This window comes from Heliangelus exortis, chromosome 10 (genome assembly GCF_036169615.1).
Source record: "Heliangelus exortis chromosome 10, bHelExo1.hap1, whole genome shotgun sequence".
In the NCBI taxonomy this organism is placed as follows: Eukaryota; Metazoa; Chordata; class Aves; order Apodiformes; family Trochilidae; genus Heliangelus; species Heliangelus exortis.
In genome coordinates, this window is record NC_092431.1 from 3,456,522 (window position 1) to 3,474,874 (window position 18,353).

At 36.2% G+C, this 18,353-nt stretch overlaps 1 protein-coding gene across 4 annotated transcripts in view; it reads left to right on the forward strand.

The window, feature by feature from the left end:
- The window catches only part of CTNNA2 (catenin alpha 2), a 418,069-nt gene that overhangs the window by 365,390 nt on the left and 34,326 nt on the right, over positions 1–18,353 (forward strand). For all 4 annotated transcript variants that reach the window (XM_071753185.1, XM_071753183.1, XM_071753184.1 and 1 more), the window contains 2 exons: positions 11,164–11,315; positions 15,128–15,241. In XM_071753185.1, the coding sequence (XP_071609286.1) occupies positions 11,164–11,315; positions 15,128–15,241 (266 nt within the window). The remainder of the gene's footprint in view (positions 1–11,163; positions 11,316–15,127; positions 15,242–18,353) is intronic.

Here is an 18,353-nt window from a genome sequence, read left to right on the forward strand (position 1 = left end):
TTTTTTCGTTCTCTTCTCAGTGCTATTTCAAAAGTCATATTGACAAGAGCCATATAAGAGATTCAGTAACCCATCAAAACTTGTCTTATTGTTGAAATTTTCAATGATTTGAGTAAATAAAACACAGCTTTTTCTTCAAGTTCTTTCTCATCTGGTTGATTATTCATTACGTGTCTCCAGAAAATCATTGCAAATATTACTCTGTGGTCTGTGCAGGTGAATGTTGTTATTGGTGACTGTAGCTGTGTTTCTAAACAAAACAATTTTTCATTGAAAATAACATTTAAGCAGCTGAAAATATAGTACCTGATTGAAAAAATATAAAAGTCTACTAAATCATGTAAAATATATAGATAATATATAAAATTGTCAAGGTTTAATGCTGGGTTGGCAATTAAATGACTGACAGATGCTCTCTATTAAACCCTCTCCCTTCCCAGAAAGGAAGGAGAATAAGGGAGACAGACTGGGTTTCACAACTTCAATGAAAATAATAATGATAATAATAATGATAATAATAATAATGATAATAATAATAATGAAATAGATACAGGTGTTTGCAAAACCCCTATTGAGCTTCACCCCAATAACACATCCCCACAGAGGCTGCAGGGCAGCCCCTGGGGAAGTCCTGGACTGGGCTGCTGCAGTCAGAAGCAGATGAGGAATGGGTGCAGGAACACCCAGATTGAGGGATGGATGGATAAGGACCAAAGGGAGAAGAATGGATGTAATCCTCCCAAGAGCTTGACCCTGGATTCCATTGGATTCCTTCAGCTTTTTATTGAGTATGTGTCTGGGATGGAAAGCATCAATTTGGTCAATAGGAGGGTTGCAGATGTGTCCCTTTTCCTCCATGCTGTTTCTGGAGCACAAGATGTTTTTCAGAACCAAGCAGTGGTCTTGGATCTGCACACCATTCTTCAGCAGTGAATGTAAAAGTCAAGCATTATCAGTCCTAGAAGCAGACACTGAAAAACATGCTGCTATTTTCAGGAAGTGCAGTCACTTAGAAGAAACTTAACCAAAAAGTGAAATGACTAAAAAGAAAATTTTTTTCTGCCCTGGCTCAAACCAAGACAATAAAATAGATTGTATAAAAATAGAAATAACATCTAGAAGGGGAGACTGGGCAAAAACACTTGGTTTTTTTCAACCTGTTTTTGCCTTCACCAAAGCAAAGGTTGGATTCATCTGAGTGTCAGTGATTACATCTGAGCTGCTCATTTTAGACTCCTTTATACTCAATGTCATCTGTTTCTATGTGCACCTGAATTCTTCAGTGCAGGCAATACTATCCAATGCTCTCATCTTAAAGCTGCAATCTACATTTGTTCAGGTAAATAGTACTTTAAATTTCATTAACTTTATAGACTAAGGATGAAATAGATACAGGTGTATGCAAAACCACTCTTGGGCTTCACCCCAGTAACACTCACATCACATTATTAGTTATCCTATTGTATACTACCCAACAAGAGATCAGAGGAATGAATGTTATAAATAGAATTATAGCTGCAAATGTTTATGAACTGGTATGGATTCACAAAAAATAATTAACCTGTTCATTTTAATATGGTTAAATGTTTTATTTCACTCTCACGTTAAAGTCATATATAAAGGAAGAAATTTTGCAGAATTCTTCCTACCACTAAACTTTTTAATTAAGCAAAATAAAGCATAATTTCAGTCTTTTCATTCAGCTAAAATTTCTGTCCAAATGTTCTACAAATTTCTTAATTTTTCAAGAGTAACTGGCAGTTATGAAGTACAGTTCTGTAGACCACTAATAGGCACAGTAAATACGTTCTATATTTAATGCAATTTTTTGCATCATATAGTTTGAAATATAACTAAATTCTAGAAGTTCTGGACTAAGAACATCTTGAAAACATCAACTTTTTAACTCTGAGATTCAGTACTTAAGTCCCTGTTCCTCAAATTCAAAGTTATAACTTTTTTTGTATTTTGTAAAATGTAAGTCTGCAATAAAAATAATAATAAAAAATAATTAAATATAAAGAACTGTACATCATGTACAAATTGTGCAACAGAAGGTCAGAAGGCAGAATGAGCCCAAATTTAGTGGAGCTAATAAAGCTAAACTGATTTATGCCAGACATGAATGTGGATCATTAATATTACTGCACAATTTCTATCTGTAGCTTTTCAGGCCATTTGCAAAAGCATCAATTATTATTTCTCTGTGTTTGTTGATTTAAAAAAGGTAGAATTTGCTGACACACTTTGTCACTTTAGAATCAAGTGGTTAAAATGGGATTTAGACCATTCTGTGCCTGCCTGTTTGTACCCTGCCCTCTCCCACAGAACAAGTCTCGTAGCAAATATAGCACAATCTCTGTAGCTATGGATATAGAGATATGGGTATCTGTGAATAAATATGTATATTTATATATTCTTTCTATTCATCACCTTGAGATGTGGCACAGATTTTCTCAGACTCTCAAGAATGATGCAAATGATTTATTTGGAGTCAGGCTCCACCCACAGATGCACATATCAAAATATCAGTGAGAAACACCTTGATGAGTGCTTTATCAGTTTAATCTTTTTTTTATTTCCTAATTGGGCTTTATTTATTTCCAATGAAGTTCTCTTCAAAGATGGGTAAAAATTAGTTAAATGACAGTGGAAGGGAAAGAAGCACATTGCCTTTCTCTTATTCTTAACTCCTTAACTCTCAGGAAAGCCTCTGTGAAGACTCTTTTTCCAGGGATTCCATATTGTTCTATGAGCACTGGCTTTGATCCACAGTGCAGAAATAGGGGTACACTGATTTGGGAAAAAAAAATCACCTTGCAAATGTTTATTTGTAAGAGGGAGAAAACTAATCTTTGATGAGAACCATATTGGTAGGTTCCAAGAAATTGAAAATATGCAAACCTTCCTTTATTAGCTGCTTTCACCTTAAAGTTTTATTTGTCTGTTGGTTTAACTTACAGCCTTTGGAATATATGGGGTGAGTTTTTATAGTGCTTTAGTGCTTCTTGGCTGTGTGTGACTACCCCACTGCCTTTACAGCCAAGTGCTTGGTAGAGGCAAGATTCTTACCTGTGACAGCAGTTTTAGGTCGTGACATATTGGTTAATGGCTTTTTTAAATTGGCTACTTTTATTTTCCTTTAAAATCAAAAATAAAAACTTGACTCTTGTTGACTTTCTAATAAAATCAAGATGAAAAATATAAAACTATGGAGTCTGCGGGGCTCACTGGGAGCAAACAGCAAAGTTGTAGATTTCAGTGGATGTTAATTGTGTGCAGGAGGAAACCAGAGCTTCAGGGTTTAATTTTTTATTTTTTTTTTTTTTCTTTGTGGGCACTGGGAAGTTTTACTAATAAGTAAATTTAGCTTGGTTTCCTAAAGAGCAAATGTCATTTGCTCCCTGGGGGAAGTCCCAGCCATTGGCATCAGGCAGCTTCTTGGGAACAGGGATGGCCTCAGGCCATGTGGGATGTCAGCTGCAGATGGGAGTCAGGATCAGACCCCTGAGAGGACCCAGGGTCAGACACAGCCCAGGGATTTGTTGGGCAGGGCCATGCTGGAGGTTCCTGTTCAATGTTTTACTGCTACTCAGCATTTGTAGAGAAGTGTGAAATCATCCTAATAGAGATGTCCATGAAAAAACAGGAGACAGTGGTGGAAGAGGAAAGAGAAGGCAACAAAAAAGGTGAAAGGGCAGGGAAAGGGAGTAAGAGAAGACAGAGAACACAGTTCCTAGTTGAAAATTGAGGTCTTTCATGCTGCCAGCACCCTATCCTAGCAGTGACCAAGACCATCTTGGTCCTCCAAAGGGTGTCCTCTAGACTTTGATAAGGAGGACACTGAAGTCTGCTCAGCAATTGCCTGAGGAGCTGTAACAACTGAAGTGAAGGAGCAGGGGTGTCTGATTGGTAAAAAGAGTTGTGGCAGAAAGCAGTGAAGTAGCAGGCAACAGGATTAAACATTATTTTTCAAGATTTCTGAGATGTTGGGAAGAGGAAAAACTGTGACCTTCTTCAAAGGTCAGAGATTTGAATTTAAATTAGGAACTAGAGTAGACTTTGCAGGGTTGTAATGAAAGGGAGCGAATGGGAAATGAAGGAGATAAAGCAGAACAAGTGGAACCAGAGCTTTCTGGGGAGGGCTGTACAAACTTTCTGATGGTTTTCTTGTTGTTGGGGTTTTTGTGTTCGGTTTTGGGGTTTTTTTCCCTCCAGTTTGCACTGGGATTGTCTGGAAAACCATCCTGGAAGAGCCAGTACTCTCATATATGCTTTACTTACTCCTGTGAAGAGCACTGGAAATTTGAAATGGTCTGATTCAGACCAGAAATTAGTGTTTCAGCTTTTAGCATGTTTTAAAAATATCCTAGTAATTTGTAACTAGCTGTTTTTTTAAAGTAGGGCACTCCCTGACTTCTGTTTTCACTCATATTTTTTATTTTTGTCTATCAGAATGGAATAAAGTTCAAAATCAGCACTACTGGCAGTTCAGCAATAAGCCTGTGAGAGTTTTATCAGTGTGAATAGGACAAACTTTGAAGATATTTATCACTGGGAAAAGACAGCTCAATGATATTATCAAATCTAATACTAAAATGTGGTACAGATGGATTTTTCAGCAGTGATATGAAGGGAAACAAAATGTAGGAGCAAGATGAATTTAAGCATAGCTGTAATAAAAAGTAAAAAAAACGCCAACATTCTGAATGTGAAGGAGAGTTAAAAATTGCAAAATGGAGCCTATTTAAAAAACAAATTATGTTAAATTCATGTTTTATGGGAGTTTCAAGTAGTTACAGTACAACTTGTGGGTTCCATCATCCTGAGAACATGAGATCATTTATCCAGGGGTTTTGATGAAATTATGGATTTTATTCTGCAAAGCACTTTAGCATTTTCTTTTCAAGTTTTGCTAAACTGAAATCCAAAGGTCAAGACATCACCACGAAAAAACCATTTAACACATTATTTAAAGAAAGGTATTTTACAAAAGGAACATAGAATACCCAAAGTTATGTCCCACCAGTGCTGCTTCCAGCCAAGGACTTTTTAACCAGAGGGACTGTGTTTAATATGCAGAGGGATACAGTAAGAAATAAAGTAAAATATATTATTCACCATGCTCTCCTAAATCATAAATACTCCTTATTTTTCTCTCCACTTTTAGAGTTTAAAAATAGAATACGTTGCTAACATGGAATAACTTGGAATTGGTTTAGATTTTTAAAGGCTGTTTGGAAAATGGAGTGAATGTTAAGGCCTTTGATGGATTAAGAACTGGTTACAAGGCACAAGCAAAGAATAAAGGACCATTTCTCAGCAGGCAAAAAAAAAAAAAATCCTGGGAGGCTTCAGGGGTCAGCCTGGTGGTTATTATTAATATAATGCATTAATTAATAGGTGAATAGATAAAAGCAAAATTTTCCAAAAGAAAAATGCTGGTTTGGCTGGTGAGAGCAGGGGAGTTTCCTTACCAGAAAGAAAACACTAGAAGATATTTTTATTTAATTTTTTTCCAAGTAACTGGAACAATTTAAAATATATTATGCATAATGACAAGAGGACTGTCAGCTAATTCATCCTCTCAGACAAAATATGGTGTCATTATGAGCAGCTTGGCAAGGTTACCTTTTCCATGCACAATAGCCCTCAAATTAGTATTTAAGGTCTTAACCTGTACTTGAAAGAGAATATTCACTAAATGCCCTGAATATTTGTGTGAGCCTTGATCTCCTCAACCTAAAGATTTTCCAGAAATGCTAGAGGGTCAAGATAAGGATCACAAAGTTAAAGAAATATGGGGATTTGGAGGCAAATTAACTCCAGAAGAATATGAAAAGACTGGGATTATATATCTCAGTGTGCCAGACACCTTAGATAATGAGTAGGAGGTCAGTATAGTAGAAGTGCCCATTTTCATAAATCATTATTACTTAGTTTCTGTTCAAATCTTTCATCAACACCATCTTGTGTTCTTATGAGCCATCCTTTAAAGTAAGCAGGATGGATGCAGAGGTCCTGAAAAAAAACCAAACCTATACCAAGTCTAGAAAATATAGGCAGGAAATTGCAGTGAATATTGCCTATCTGCAACAGAATGTTCTGTGAATATAAGTGGGAATTGTACAATAATCTTTTAAAATAAAAAAACTTGCATCCCCTTGCCTACACACCCCTATATACAAACTTACAACTAAAGCCAGGAAGTTACAAAGCTTTGCTTGTGGTATATAAGTAATTTTGTGTCCAACAGCATGCAGCCATTTTCTAGAGGGCATTTTTCAAGGAGCTGTAGCTAGATCTTATTTGAAATATTAACCTGGAGGGAGTTCCATTTAGTAGTGGTGATATTTTGGAGGTGCTCACTGGAGTCAGTCTTGATTTGCATGAGCAGGCAGGAGAAATGAGTGGGACATCTGAAACTGGTGGGACACCTGTGTCCCTGCAGCCATCCTTTGTTATCAATCCTTTGTTATCAGTCTTTTTTATCAATCTTTGTTATCAATTTTTGTTATCAATCTTTGTGTTCTTTGTGCTGTCCCCTTTCCTTACACCTTCCTGCTGGGCTGGCCAGGAGGCACCTGATTGCAGACACCCCTTGCCTGGCTTCTCCCCTGACATTTCATCTTTCTGCAAATGACAGTTCAATCAGGACAAAATCTGAAGGTTTGGGGGTTTTGTTTCTTTTATGTGTTTCTTATATCTCAGGCTACATCACAACCTAACCCCAGCCACCCCTTTGCCCTCTGGTTACAGCAAAATGCCACAGAGCTCGTGCATTCACCAGGGGAAAAGCTCATCTATAAATAACCAGAAAGATGGTCTTGTGCTTCAGACAGTGATGTTTCCTCCTTCCCTATTCCATAGAATTTAAACGAGAATGCTTGGAATTGTGCTCTAGTTTTGCTTTTCCTCTTTTCTGAGTGACCCACGTGAGACACGTGGGGTTTCCCATCTAGAACTGATGAGGATTCATGTATTTACTGATGAGTTTTTAGCTGTTAAGGAAGTTGGGGATCTCTGGGAGTACAGAATGCCCTCTGAAACCCTCAGAAAACCCAATCCAGGAATATACAACACAGAGATAGTTCTACATGGCCATTTCTTAATCAATGACAACTAAAATAATATTAATACCACGTGTATGCATGTTACCATATCTGTGCTTCTTGGAAACCAGCTGGTCAAATACTGCTGTGTACATGGTATAGTGTTTTATAAAGCTTTTTCATTTTAATTAGCAATACAATAATCATAACTGAAAAGTTATAAATTAATACATGATATTAGACCAGGGTTTAATAAACTTTTAATGAAATATTTCGAATCTTCTGATAAAGAATATATGGTTCTTCTAGAAACAGCAGTTGGCAAGCACTTCAAGCTAAATAAGGTGTCATGTTCAATTCCTTTTTCATCCTTCAAACTAAATTCAGATACTGTGCTAGCTTCAACAGAGTATTCCTGGTATCCCATAGGAATTATTTTAAAATACATGATTAAAATACTTAAACTTCCCAGTAGGAGAGTGTGCTCATTCCTGAATTAAGTAAAAATAATAAATAGATAAAACATTTTTTAAGAAATCCAAAATAACAGCCAAATAAACTCCAAACAAACACAAAATGACCTAGAAGAAATTTCATTCAAAACTCTGAAATTTTAAGCAATGTCTTTGTGTATTTCCTGCACAAAAACCTCTTAAACCTGGATAATGGTTGGGCTTTTTTCCTAAGAGAATGTAATTTTTGTTAATGTAGTGAGTTATTCATCAATTTTTGCTTTAGTAATCTCCCCTGCTAACTCTTGCAGTACTGCAGTGTCATTCTTGAATTATCTTATCCAAATCAGACCAGAGTTTTATAGCCATTTAAGGGCTATCTGACCAGTGGATTGCCACCCAAGAATTCTTAAATTAAATGAATTCAGGAGCCTACCCAGAGGGCAAAGCTGAGTATACTGAGATCTGTGAGATCAGTGATGTCCTGGTTGTCAGTGAACTCTATCAGGCTATGAATTGTCTCCTTGAGGAGTTAGTGGAAATTCCTTCATTTATATTTTAAACAGATCCAGAAACAGCTTTTTATTTTAAAAAGTTTTTTTTTTTTTAATTAAAAAAAATTATACATCATTTTGTGTCCAGCAATACTAACTAAAGCTATACTCATTTTTTAATAAGGAATATAGAATAATTTATGGTATTTGGGCTAAATATTGTTATCAAAACGTGGAAATATATGTCTGCATACAACCAGAAAAAAATGGTGGTTTTTTAAAAAATATTTTTACATCTTTCTTTCTTTCGTTTTGTTCACAAGCTACAAAAATCTCAGTTGGGAACTGAAAAAAAGGGACATAGTTCTCTGACTAGGGCCCCACTGAGCAACTTCAAAGTGTACACTTTCAAGTCTTTTTTTATATAGTGTAATAATTCTAGATTGACCTCTGTCATTTTCTACAATAGCATCCCATTGTTAGACACATTGCAAAAATCCCTTTGTTACATCTTTCTGGGTTAACAACAAACCACAGGTAATTAATTATTCCTTGAGAGCATTTTTCCTCATTAGTTCCATGTCCACCTTAGAGTAATTTAATTTGCTTTTCCCTTGTTTTGCTTCTAAGACTGTCATATGTGGCCATGTCAAAAATCTTACCAAGGTCAAGCTGCATCATATGGACTCCTTTTCCCAACCCACTGGTTGGCTGCCCTGAAAAGTAAAATATTCTAAGAGCTTGATGCATCCTATTTTGACAAATCTGTTGCCTGTCCGACATCTGCTCATTATTTACTAGGTAATTAAACAGTAATTGCTTTACATCATGTTTCATCATCTTCCTGGGTACTGAAATTAGGCTGGATATCCTATAATTCTTCCTTTCTTTGCTACCATTATATAAGTAAATATATAAAAATAAATATCCATGGAACTTTCACTGTTACTGTGTTTCTTGAGTTCTCAAAGATGATTCAAAAATTGGTTTGAATATTTTCTTAAGAAATGCAGGGTAAATTTAATCATTCTCTGATAACTCGAGGACTTAATATGTACATGTTCTCAAAAACTGCCCTTTCCTAATTCAAGTTTGTTGCACTTACTACTAATTATGTTAAATACCTGAATATTTCTGCTATTTAAGAAGGTCTAGACAGAAATCTAAGGACCTTAAGAATTGAGTTCTTTGCCTCCTTTTCTATTGCCATTTCTGCATCTCTGATTTTACTTGTTTTATCTTTGTGACCCTAAATAATTTTTCTTTTATTCTTTATTTTAATTTTTTTTCTTGCATTTTTATTGATTGCTTTTTGATTTGGGGGCTAGAGACTTCCTTATACAATTGTATTGCCCTCCTACTACACTTCCAAATGTTCCATTAATTAAGATTATTAGATATATGCATTCACTAATACTCTTCCCAAAACTACCACCTCTCTCAAACTTATTTCCTACTTGAATTGTTTTTCCTCTGCCTATCAATGATTTGTTAATGTTAATATTTTTAAGTGTGTTTTTTCTGTCTGTTGTTTAAGTCTGTTGCTTCTTTTCTCCAATGTATCTCAAGCTGAACATCACCTGCATGAAAGATACAATTCTGTTTCTTCATCTATTTACATGAACAAACATATGTGTCTATATAGACAGAATAAACAAGATTTTAGTAGATACATCCCTTGAAAGGGGTTGCCTTTAACATCCAGTAAGATTTAAATGCCAGAAAGGTTGAGCTCATAGTTGCTGCCAGTTGTTCTTCAAAGTCTTGTATAATTTTTACTTTAAATCAGATAGTAAGATGCATAAAACAGTTTTCATTTTGAGTAAAATATATTTAAGGGCATTCAGTTAAGAAGAAAATGTGGTTTTTCTACTACAGTGAAAATTTACTTCCTAGGAAATATTGTTACTGCCCTTGATGAAAACAACACTGGAAATTCCCCTGCAGCTGAGATCAGGCTACCAAAAAAAAAAAAAAAAATTGTATTAGAAATACACTAGGGAAAAGCTGATAAATAAAGATAAAATTATAAAAACAAAAACCAAGTGTCTGACTTAGGAATTATTTCCTGGTTTTCCAACTATAGTGCCAAAATAATTAAGTCAATGGTACATGATTTGGACACCTAGATGTTAGAAGGCAAATAATAACGATGTGAATATAATGAAAAGAAAAATGTATAAATCTTGTTCTTGACAGGAGTTTCTTAAATCTGTAAGAATTAATCCCAATGGATTTTGTATCCAGGTTTCTAAGGAATCATTGATTCTATTTGTCCTGTAGTAAAGGAAAGCCCTTCAAGTCCTCCAAGAGTTATGTCAAAATATTGAAGAATAGGAGTAACTAAGTACAAGAATATATTTGCACTGTAGTTAGTGGGACTTGATGTTCATGTATCTGTTTGTAGGATTTGGGTTTAAGTTGTTAGAGGAGTGATTTGGGGAACATTCAGCTTTCTGCATGTGTGCTATGCAGAAAGTGATTATACCTTCAAAGGAATCCTGTGTAAAATTTAAAGATAAGCCTCTGGTACTTCAAGGAATTCCTTTAAACTATTTACATTAAGTAAATAATTGCCTGAAGATATGTATTTGAAAAGCTCCTACCACAGTTTATGATACCACTAGCTAATATCTATGTTTATTTTTTGTCTTATATACATAATGATAGTGAAGAAACAATGTTCATTTACTTGCATTCTCAAAAGCAATTTGCTTGCTTTTTTTCATTTTATCCCTTATACTATTATTATTACTCAATATGAGCTAGATTGTAGTTAGTTATTTAAATTAGTAAGCATAATGGCTACATTTTGCTTTGATCATTTGGTGTTAAATACATACTGTGTGCTTTCCAATTTGTAAAGGCTTTAAATGTATCTCACTGATAGCTTGCAGTCTGTTCAAAGTTAGTAAATCCCATTTTTTCAAAAGGAATTTTACATTCTTTGGTGTGCAGTTGGAGGAAAGAAGATGAAGATGCTATTTTCATGCTCTCAGGAAGAGTGCTGGAGCTCTGCAGTTGGTACAAACCCAACCCATGAGCCTTTCGGGGTCTTGAAATTGTAACGTTCCGTTCCGTGTCTACTGCAATGTGTTTGTGCTCAAAGGACAGGGTAAAACCTTCACTGAAGATGCTGTCTAATCTTCCTCCCTTTCATTTTAGTTATGCCACGCTTTGCAGAACAAGTTGAGGTTGCCATTGAGGCTCTGAGTGCCAATGTCCCACAGCCATTTGAAGAGAATGAGTTCATAGATGCCTCCCGTTTGGTCTACGATGGAGTCCGGGACATCAGGAAAGCTGTTCTGATGATAAGGGTAGGTGAGGCACCTGGGAAACAGGAGCTGGGACCTAAAGGAAAGTACCACATTGGATGAGATAATAGCTTCTTAGAATCATATTTGTGTCCTAATAATCCAGAGAGAAAAAAAATTGATGTTGAAACAAATGGGAATCAAAAGTACATACAGAAAAAAAAAGAATTTGTAAATGAGATGAAGGTATTTCAGGAGGTGAACCACAATTTTTTTATCATCTTGGAGAAGATTCTATGGCAATGGTCAGTGGAGGCAAACTTCATTAATATTTCCACAGTAATTGCATTAATTTGCTAAGATAGTCACAAATTGTGTAGATTGGTGTGGGGCTTTCTCCTACTGTATGTGTGTTAGGATATGAGGTAAATCTGGTTACAATTTGAATAAATAACTTGTTGCTCCAGTGATTCTCTGCAGGGATGGTTTGGAATGTTTACTGAGGTAATGAATGTGTCATTTCAGCACTGACCAACCAGTAGAGTCAGTTTGCTTAAAGCAACAAAACTCCAACCAAGTAAATTAAAACAGCCACAGAACAAAGAAATAATTGTGAGAGTAGGTGTGAGTCTTGCTTTTCAGTGTAGTCTACAGTCAAAGAGTCAAATATTTTTTTTAAAAAAAATGAAATTAACAAATCAAACCCGGCTTGGATGTTTCTTCAGTAATTATAACTTTAATTTGAAACTCAAGTTACCTTGAATCTGCTCCAGTGAAAGCTACATATAAATAGAGCTATGGTGAAAATCTCAAAGAAAAGATGAAGTAAATAGCAGTGCTAAAACAAACAGGTAACATACAGGTGTGGTTATGGGGATGTTATAGGACTGATAAAGGAATTCAGGAAGTTGGTGAAGAATCTAGGAGAGATTCTGTGTTTGAAAAGATACTGTCCTGGGAAGTCGTGGCTTGTGCTACAGAGCTGACAGACTAAAAATTTGTGAAAAACGGGTATTTTTCTGTCTCTACAACTTCTATTAGTTTTGAAAGGAACTCCAGATCTTCCTATCACTGGTGTTTGTCAGAATTCTGTTTGGAAGTGGTCTCCAGTCTCAAATCCATGTGTTTTACATCTGTGTGACCATTGGTTTAGGTGTCTGCAGGGCTGATTCAGTCCTTCTGTCTTCCAGCTCAGATCATTTAAGTTCCAGACTTTGTTGTCTTGGAAACTGCATTTTAAATATCAAGGTCCTGATAGTTGTGCACAAAACCTAGAGTTGTTGTTTAGAAAGCCCTGCTAAGAGTACAAATCTCTAAGTCAAGGTACTTCAATATAATATTTCTTTTTAGGAGAGCCTATTATTGAGAGGCTGCATCTCCAAGAGATCAAATAAAACAAAGCAATATTGCAAGAGAGAAAAGCATGGCAGCATACAGATAACACTTAACTACAGTTCTTCATCTTAATGAAAGATGTAGTTATTTTTGGAAGAAAATGAGGGTGTTGAATTCTCCACACTTGAAAACCTAAAGAGAGTGAATCTGAAAGATAATTTTGAATTAGATATCACTTGCACAGAGGGAAAATACTGAGATTTCTCATGCTTGTAGTGTATTATTAACACTTGGATTAACTTGCCATTTTAGTTTGCACTACATTTTCTCCAAGTTCAACACCTGTACCTATTAAGATTCAGTCTTCTAAAGACCTTAAACTCTCAGAATATGAATATCAGGCAGTAACAGCAGTATGGGTTTTCTGAATGCTTGATGAACCCCTGAAACACAGGATTTTCAGAATATTTTTGCTTTTTTAGAGACATCCTCATATCCTTACTGGTTACAGTGTTGAGATTTTACTGCTTTGATTATTACATCCTTACTTTATGGCAACTCTGATTACAACATCCTGGGAAAGGGCTGTGTTTTCTCTTTCATAGTCTTACATATAGAAGTGGCAGCAGAAGAAATTAAGAGTATACTTGTGTGGGGAATTGGTGCTGGTTTTACAAGGACCATTGACCAGTGCAACTGGGCCAGCTGAATGGCCTTGGAGGATTGGGAGGAGACAGCTGGGTTATGAAAAAGGGGTTGAAACTCCCCCTCCTGTTCCTGTTTTCACAGTCAAGCCTAAGCAGATAAAAAGCTGAGCCCTAGGATAGCAAAGACTCTGCTCAGGGTGTTGTACAATTCTTTTAGTAGCTGGTTTGCTTATGACAGATTTTAAAGTCACATCCTGCCCTCAGGCAGCTGAGCAGAGAGAATAATGTGATTAAAGGTGATAGGAAAGCAAGAGCCATTGGACATTATAATGATGGGTACCAATCTTTTTTCTTTTTTTTTTTTTCATGCGGCAGTAAATATAAATTTCTTTTTTCACCTAACTTCATCTCCTGCCTATCCTGTTATATACACTATTTGTACATGCATCCCTTCAGAGCTGCAGCCTGAGTTTCATTACCATGCTGTCATACTTGGTTATCTCATCCTCCCCTGCTCAGCATCCAAAACCTGTATTTAATTCCTTGTCTTGAAGCCCAGTGAAGATGGTTGTGTTTTACTCTCCTCATCATGTGTGCTTCACCATGCAGCCAGCAAAGCAGCTGATTTCCTGTTACAAACAGTGATGTGCACTTCATGTTGGAAACCAGGCTGCAATATAAATATCACTAAAAGGCTTCTCTACATTATGTTAGAGGGTTTGGACCAGTTCCTAGTGACTGAGCATCTTCAGGATAGAGCTGTAATGACAACTGGCAATGATTAGCACCTCTGCTAGCAAGCTTGACGTTGCCTCCAAGCATGAAATGCCAGCATGGATGATTTTTTCTGTATTGGTTGGTCCTCTGGGTTGACACTGAGGCATATGGGTATCCAGTAAGGTGAGGATTTCCCTGCACAGCTCCTGTGATCTTTTTTCTCTTGCAGCTATCATGTATTGTACCTACAGAAGTTACTTGTGGCCAGATTGTTGTACTAGGTGCTATTCAAGCACAAAATGGAATCTGGTCTCCCTTCTGAAGTACATTTCTGGTTTTGCACCATCTGTATTTTAATAAGTGCTGAAAAGGGAGATAAAGTAAACTCTTTGTATATACATAAGGAAATTTTTATTCTCCTAATTTTTTGCTAGAAGGTAAAAAAACCCAAATAAACAGATCAATCTATTTTCTCCCTCCTCCCAAGAACTTTAACAGCCTGAAGCCAGCATAGAAATAACAATTTCATGACCCTCACACCATTTCTAGCACCAGCAATAGAGATAATGTGCTTTCAGTGTAAGGGATGAGGCAAATTCCAAAGTTCTGTATCTGAAAAGAACCATGTGGACTGACAAGATAGAGCAAACTATAAACTTCACATTTGTTTTAAAAGTGATTAACAACATTTACAATTTCTTCAAAGGGAAAATGTATTGGCCTTCATAATTTTTTTTCTAGGATGTTAGTCACTGTTACCCAGTTATTTAGTTTCTCTTTTGAGGATTATGTGGAGATTCCAGTAATGTAACAGCATTAGTGTCCATTTATATGTGAAATAACATTATTTTGAAATACTGCATTCCAGGTTTTAGTGTTTCCAAAGGATAGTCATCCCTGGAACTGTATTCATCATGTTAACAGAGTTAAGAAGAGTTACACCACAGTAATGATAAATGCCATTTGTAAAGAAAACTAGAGTTGAAACAACTTAATTTTAAAGACACTTCAATTCCAGTTCTTTACTGCTTGGCCGACAAGTTCATTTAGAAGGGAAGAGAAACAGCATTTCCTGGGCAGGTAGTCGATGAAGTAAGAGCTTCTTATACCTAGGACTTTGTCTGCAGCTTTTATAAGGTTGTCATCTCCTCTCTTTTCCTCTCTCTCTCTCTCCAGACACCTGAAGAGCTTGAGGATGACTCAGACTTTGAGCAGGAAGATTACGACGTCCGCAGCCGAACGAGCGTTCAGACTGAGGATGATCAGCTCATTGCTGGCCAGAGTGCAAGGGTGAGAATCAAACCCATCAGCTACATTTTAGTGTCTGTAGAGCTGGAAATGAAGAGCTATGACTTGGGAAGCAAATGCACTGATTTTAAATCTTCAGGGTCGCTTAGGAAAGGGCAGGGTTAAGTTAACCTCGGTGTTTAAAGGGTTTTTTTGTGCCTCGCCTATTTGTAAAGCACTGACTTTACTCAATGATCTTGGGCTTATGTGGTAAGTTGGATCAGCCATGTAGCTGTAGGAGAAGGCCTTGAAGGTTTGGAATGTGCTGAAATCATGGGAGTAGTCAACACATTATTTTTAAAAATATTAAAAAAAATAAAATAAAATTCCATCAGGGCACCGTGTGCTGTCTCCAGAGAAATCTTACATTAGTCATGTTTCCCAGTGTGCAAACCTGTCAAGAAGATCTGTTTAAGCTACTGAGTAGACCCTGTAATTTAATTGTAATTGAAGACATTTGTTACTGAGTCAATGTAATTTTACCAGGGTAATTACATCATGATAAACTCAAGTCACTGTGATTTGTGACCTTAGCTTGTGCATGGGGATTGCAAATGAAGCTGATGAGTGCTTCAGGGGTCACAGGTGCTGGAGAAGTGAAGTCTGTTAACACTCAGGATTATGCCACCCTCTGATGAATGTTTACCTTTTACTAAATAGGCTGCTCAGCTCAGATTATATATTAAAAAATCAGCAGAATATAATTTGGGGGACAAATGACACTGTGAAAGTACATTTGACTGGAAAAAAGTGATTTAAAAAAAAAAAAAAGCCTTTAAATTTTCCAGCAGAAAACCATTAGGAAGTGGGAATTACCTGAATTATTGTCATTTACACAGGTCTGCAGGTTTCTTCTTGTAAATACTAAAAGTGAAGTGATGGATCACATTAAAAGCATCTTCCCCACACACAACCAACCCTGTAGGAAAAACTGGTAAATTGGACAGTGACTTCTTACCTTGAATTCTGGAAGAGGATTTGTAGGGCTGACAACCTGAGGACCAAAAGGCAGCAAAGCTTTGAAAGATCAGCTCAGAGGGCCATAAAGGAGGAGTTTTCAGCTGCTCTAGGAAGACCCACAGTTTGTTAGGGCTTGACACAAACATTTTACACCCTGAAAGGAAAAGGTACAGCCATGAAAACCTAAATGAAACTTATTCAGAGGTACAGGAGGAATCCAAGACATAAATACAATGGAATGGGCAGAGATTTCTTTTTTCCTTAAATTAATTTCCTTGAATATTGAGTACAGATGGGAAATAAACAATACCATGTATCAGAAAATGTTCTTCTGTCACTGCATCCAAAGAACAAAACATTTTGTCCTTGTTCATCAAGGATATAGCATATATATCAGTGTCACCTAGATGAAGACCAGCTGGGTTGTGGGTCCCATCCCAGAGAACTAGGTGACCAGGAACTGGCACTGAAAGCCATGAGATCAGGAGAACTTCAGAATGATGCCTGGACACCATCCTATCATCCTATGTCACAGCTGTGTTCTGGATGCAGCTGACAATTTTATATGTGATTTTTATATGTTAAAGACCATAAAGTCCTATTTCATATATTCAAAGAACTGATTACTAAAGTAAGTCTCAGGTACAGCAGTCTTTTTTTTTTTTTCTTCCATTTAGGATTAGGTAGCATATCCTTTTCTGAGCAGAAAACTAAGTAAAGACTGCAGTACTTTTACTGAGAGCCTAGTTCATCTAGGGACTTGGGAGTCTTAAATTCTATTACATTTATGGTGGTTATTATTACTGCTGCACTTAAAACCTTCTGTTTTGATCAGCTACACACTGTGTAAACATAATATATTATAAAAACAATCCCATTCCAGAATAATGTAAAATGCAATATGTCTCAGGAAGCAGCAAATGATGAAAAATGAAAATGAAAACATGCTAAGCAGGAGCTGCCCAGTCCACAGTCTTGTGAGTCATTGAAATCTGTCTGCTAATCTGAAATCAGTCATTTGAACCTTTTCTGTAGCAAAAATTCTGCTGGATTTTTGTTTATGGAATGTAATGGCCCTGTTTAATATGCTTGCTCCATAAAGCTATTAGTACTTCAGTAGAAAGACTTGTGATGGTCTTCAGAAGAAATAAAACTTGAATATATGTGCTGCATGTGCTGTAGGATGTAGCTTCTTGGAAAATGAATCAGCAACTGGAATAAAAATGTTAAAATACTATATACCTGTTAAAGGGAGTGGGGGTAAAGCTGCTTACAGAGAGAAACTGGATGCAAAACATACAGATTGTTTTTTCAAATTTTACTGCTCCCACATTCCCTTCATTTCCCTTAATTTCTCTGCTTTGGTGTTTTGTGTGCCTTTTATATATTTATTTATCAGCTTGACTTACAGTAGATTTTTCTGGGGAAAGGCTGGACTAACATTTGAAACTGCTGGGTTACATTGATAAGGCCTAATTAAAACTCATGTGTTGAATTTTAATTCGATTAATTTGCAAATTTCTCATTTTCTGATCTACTGTTTATAAAACCTTTTTAATTTCTGTTTTGGAAAAGGTCAATTACGAATTTTTAAAAGCCAAGAGCATTTTAAGAATATGTAGAGAAAGACTTCAGCTGATTGAAAGTGACATAAACAAGGAAAAACATAATGACACTTAAAGATGTGTCACACCCCATTAAATGCATAATGTTGTCTCCAGAACCCCTAAAGCCAAAGAGCAGCTCAACTTGGAAACAGTTATTGGAAATGTCCATTTGATCTTTAAAAGTAATTTCTATAATTTCATAGAGTTTTCTTCTTGGGGGAGGGTGGGGAACTTTCTGCTTTATTGATAGTGTTGAGGCAGGTTAGTATCAACCTGTGCCTCTTTGCAGAGCTTCCAGGAGACAGTTAGACTGCTAAATATTATTGAAAGATGCATTCATTCCAATTCATTTCAAACATATTATCTTGCATGTCATAGCTTGTTTTAGCAGAAAACCTTATTTCTGACAGAGAATGGGCCTAGGGGAGATACTGGAAATTCAGTCTGTCTTTTCCCGTAAATAGAATTCATTTTGTTCTTCCTCAAAGTTAAGATTTATCAGAATTTTTTTTTAATCTTTCTGTATTGACTGCTGAGGAATTTGTGTA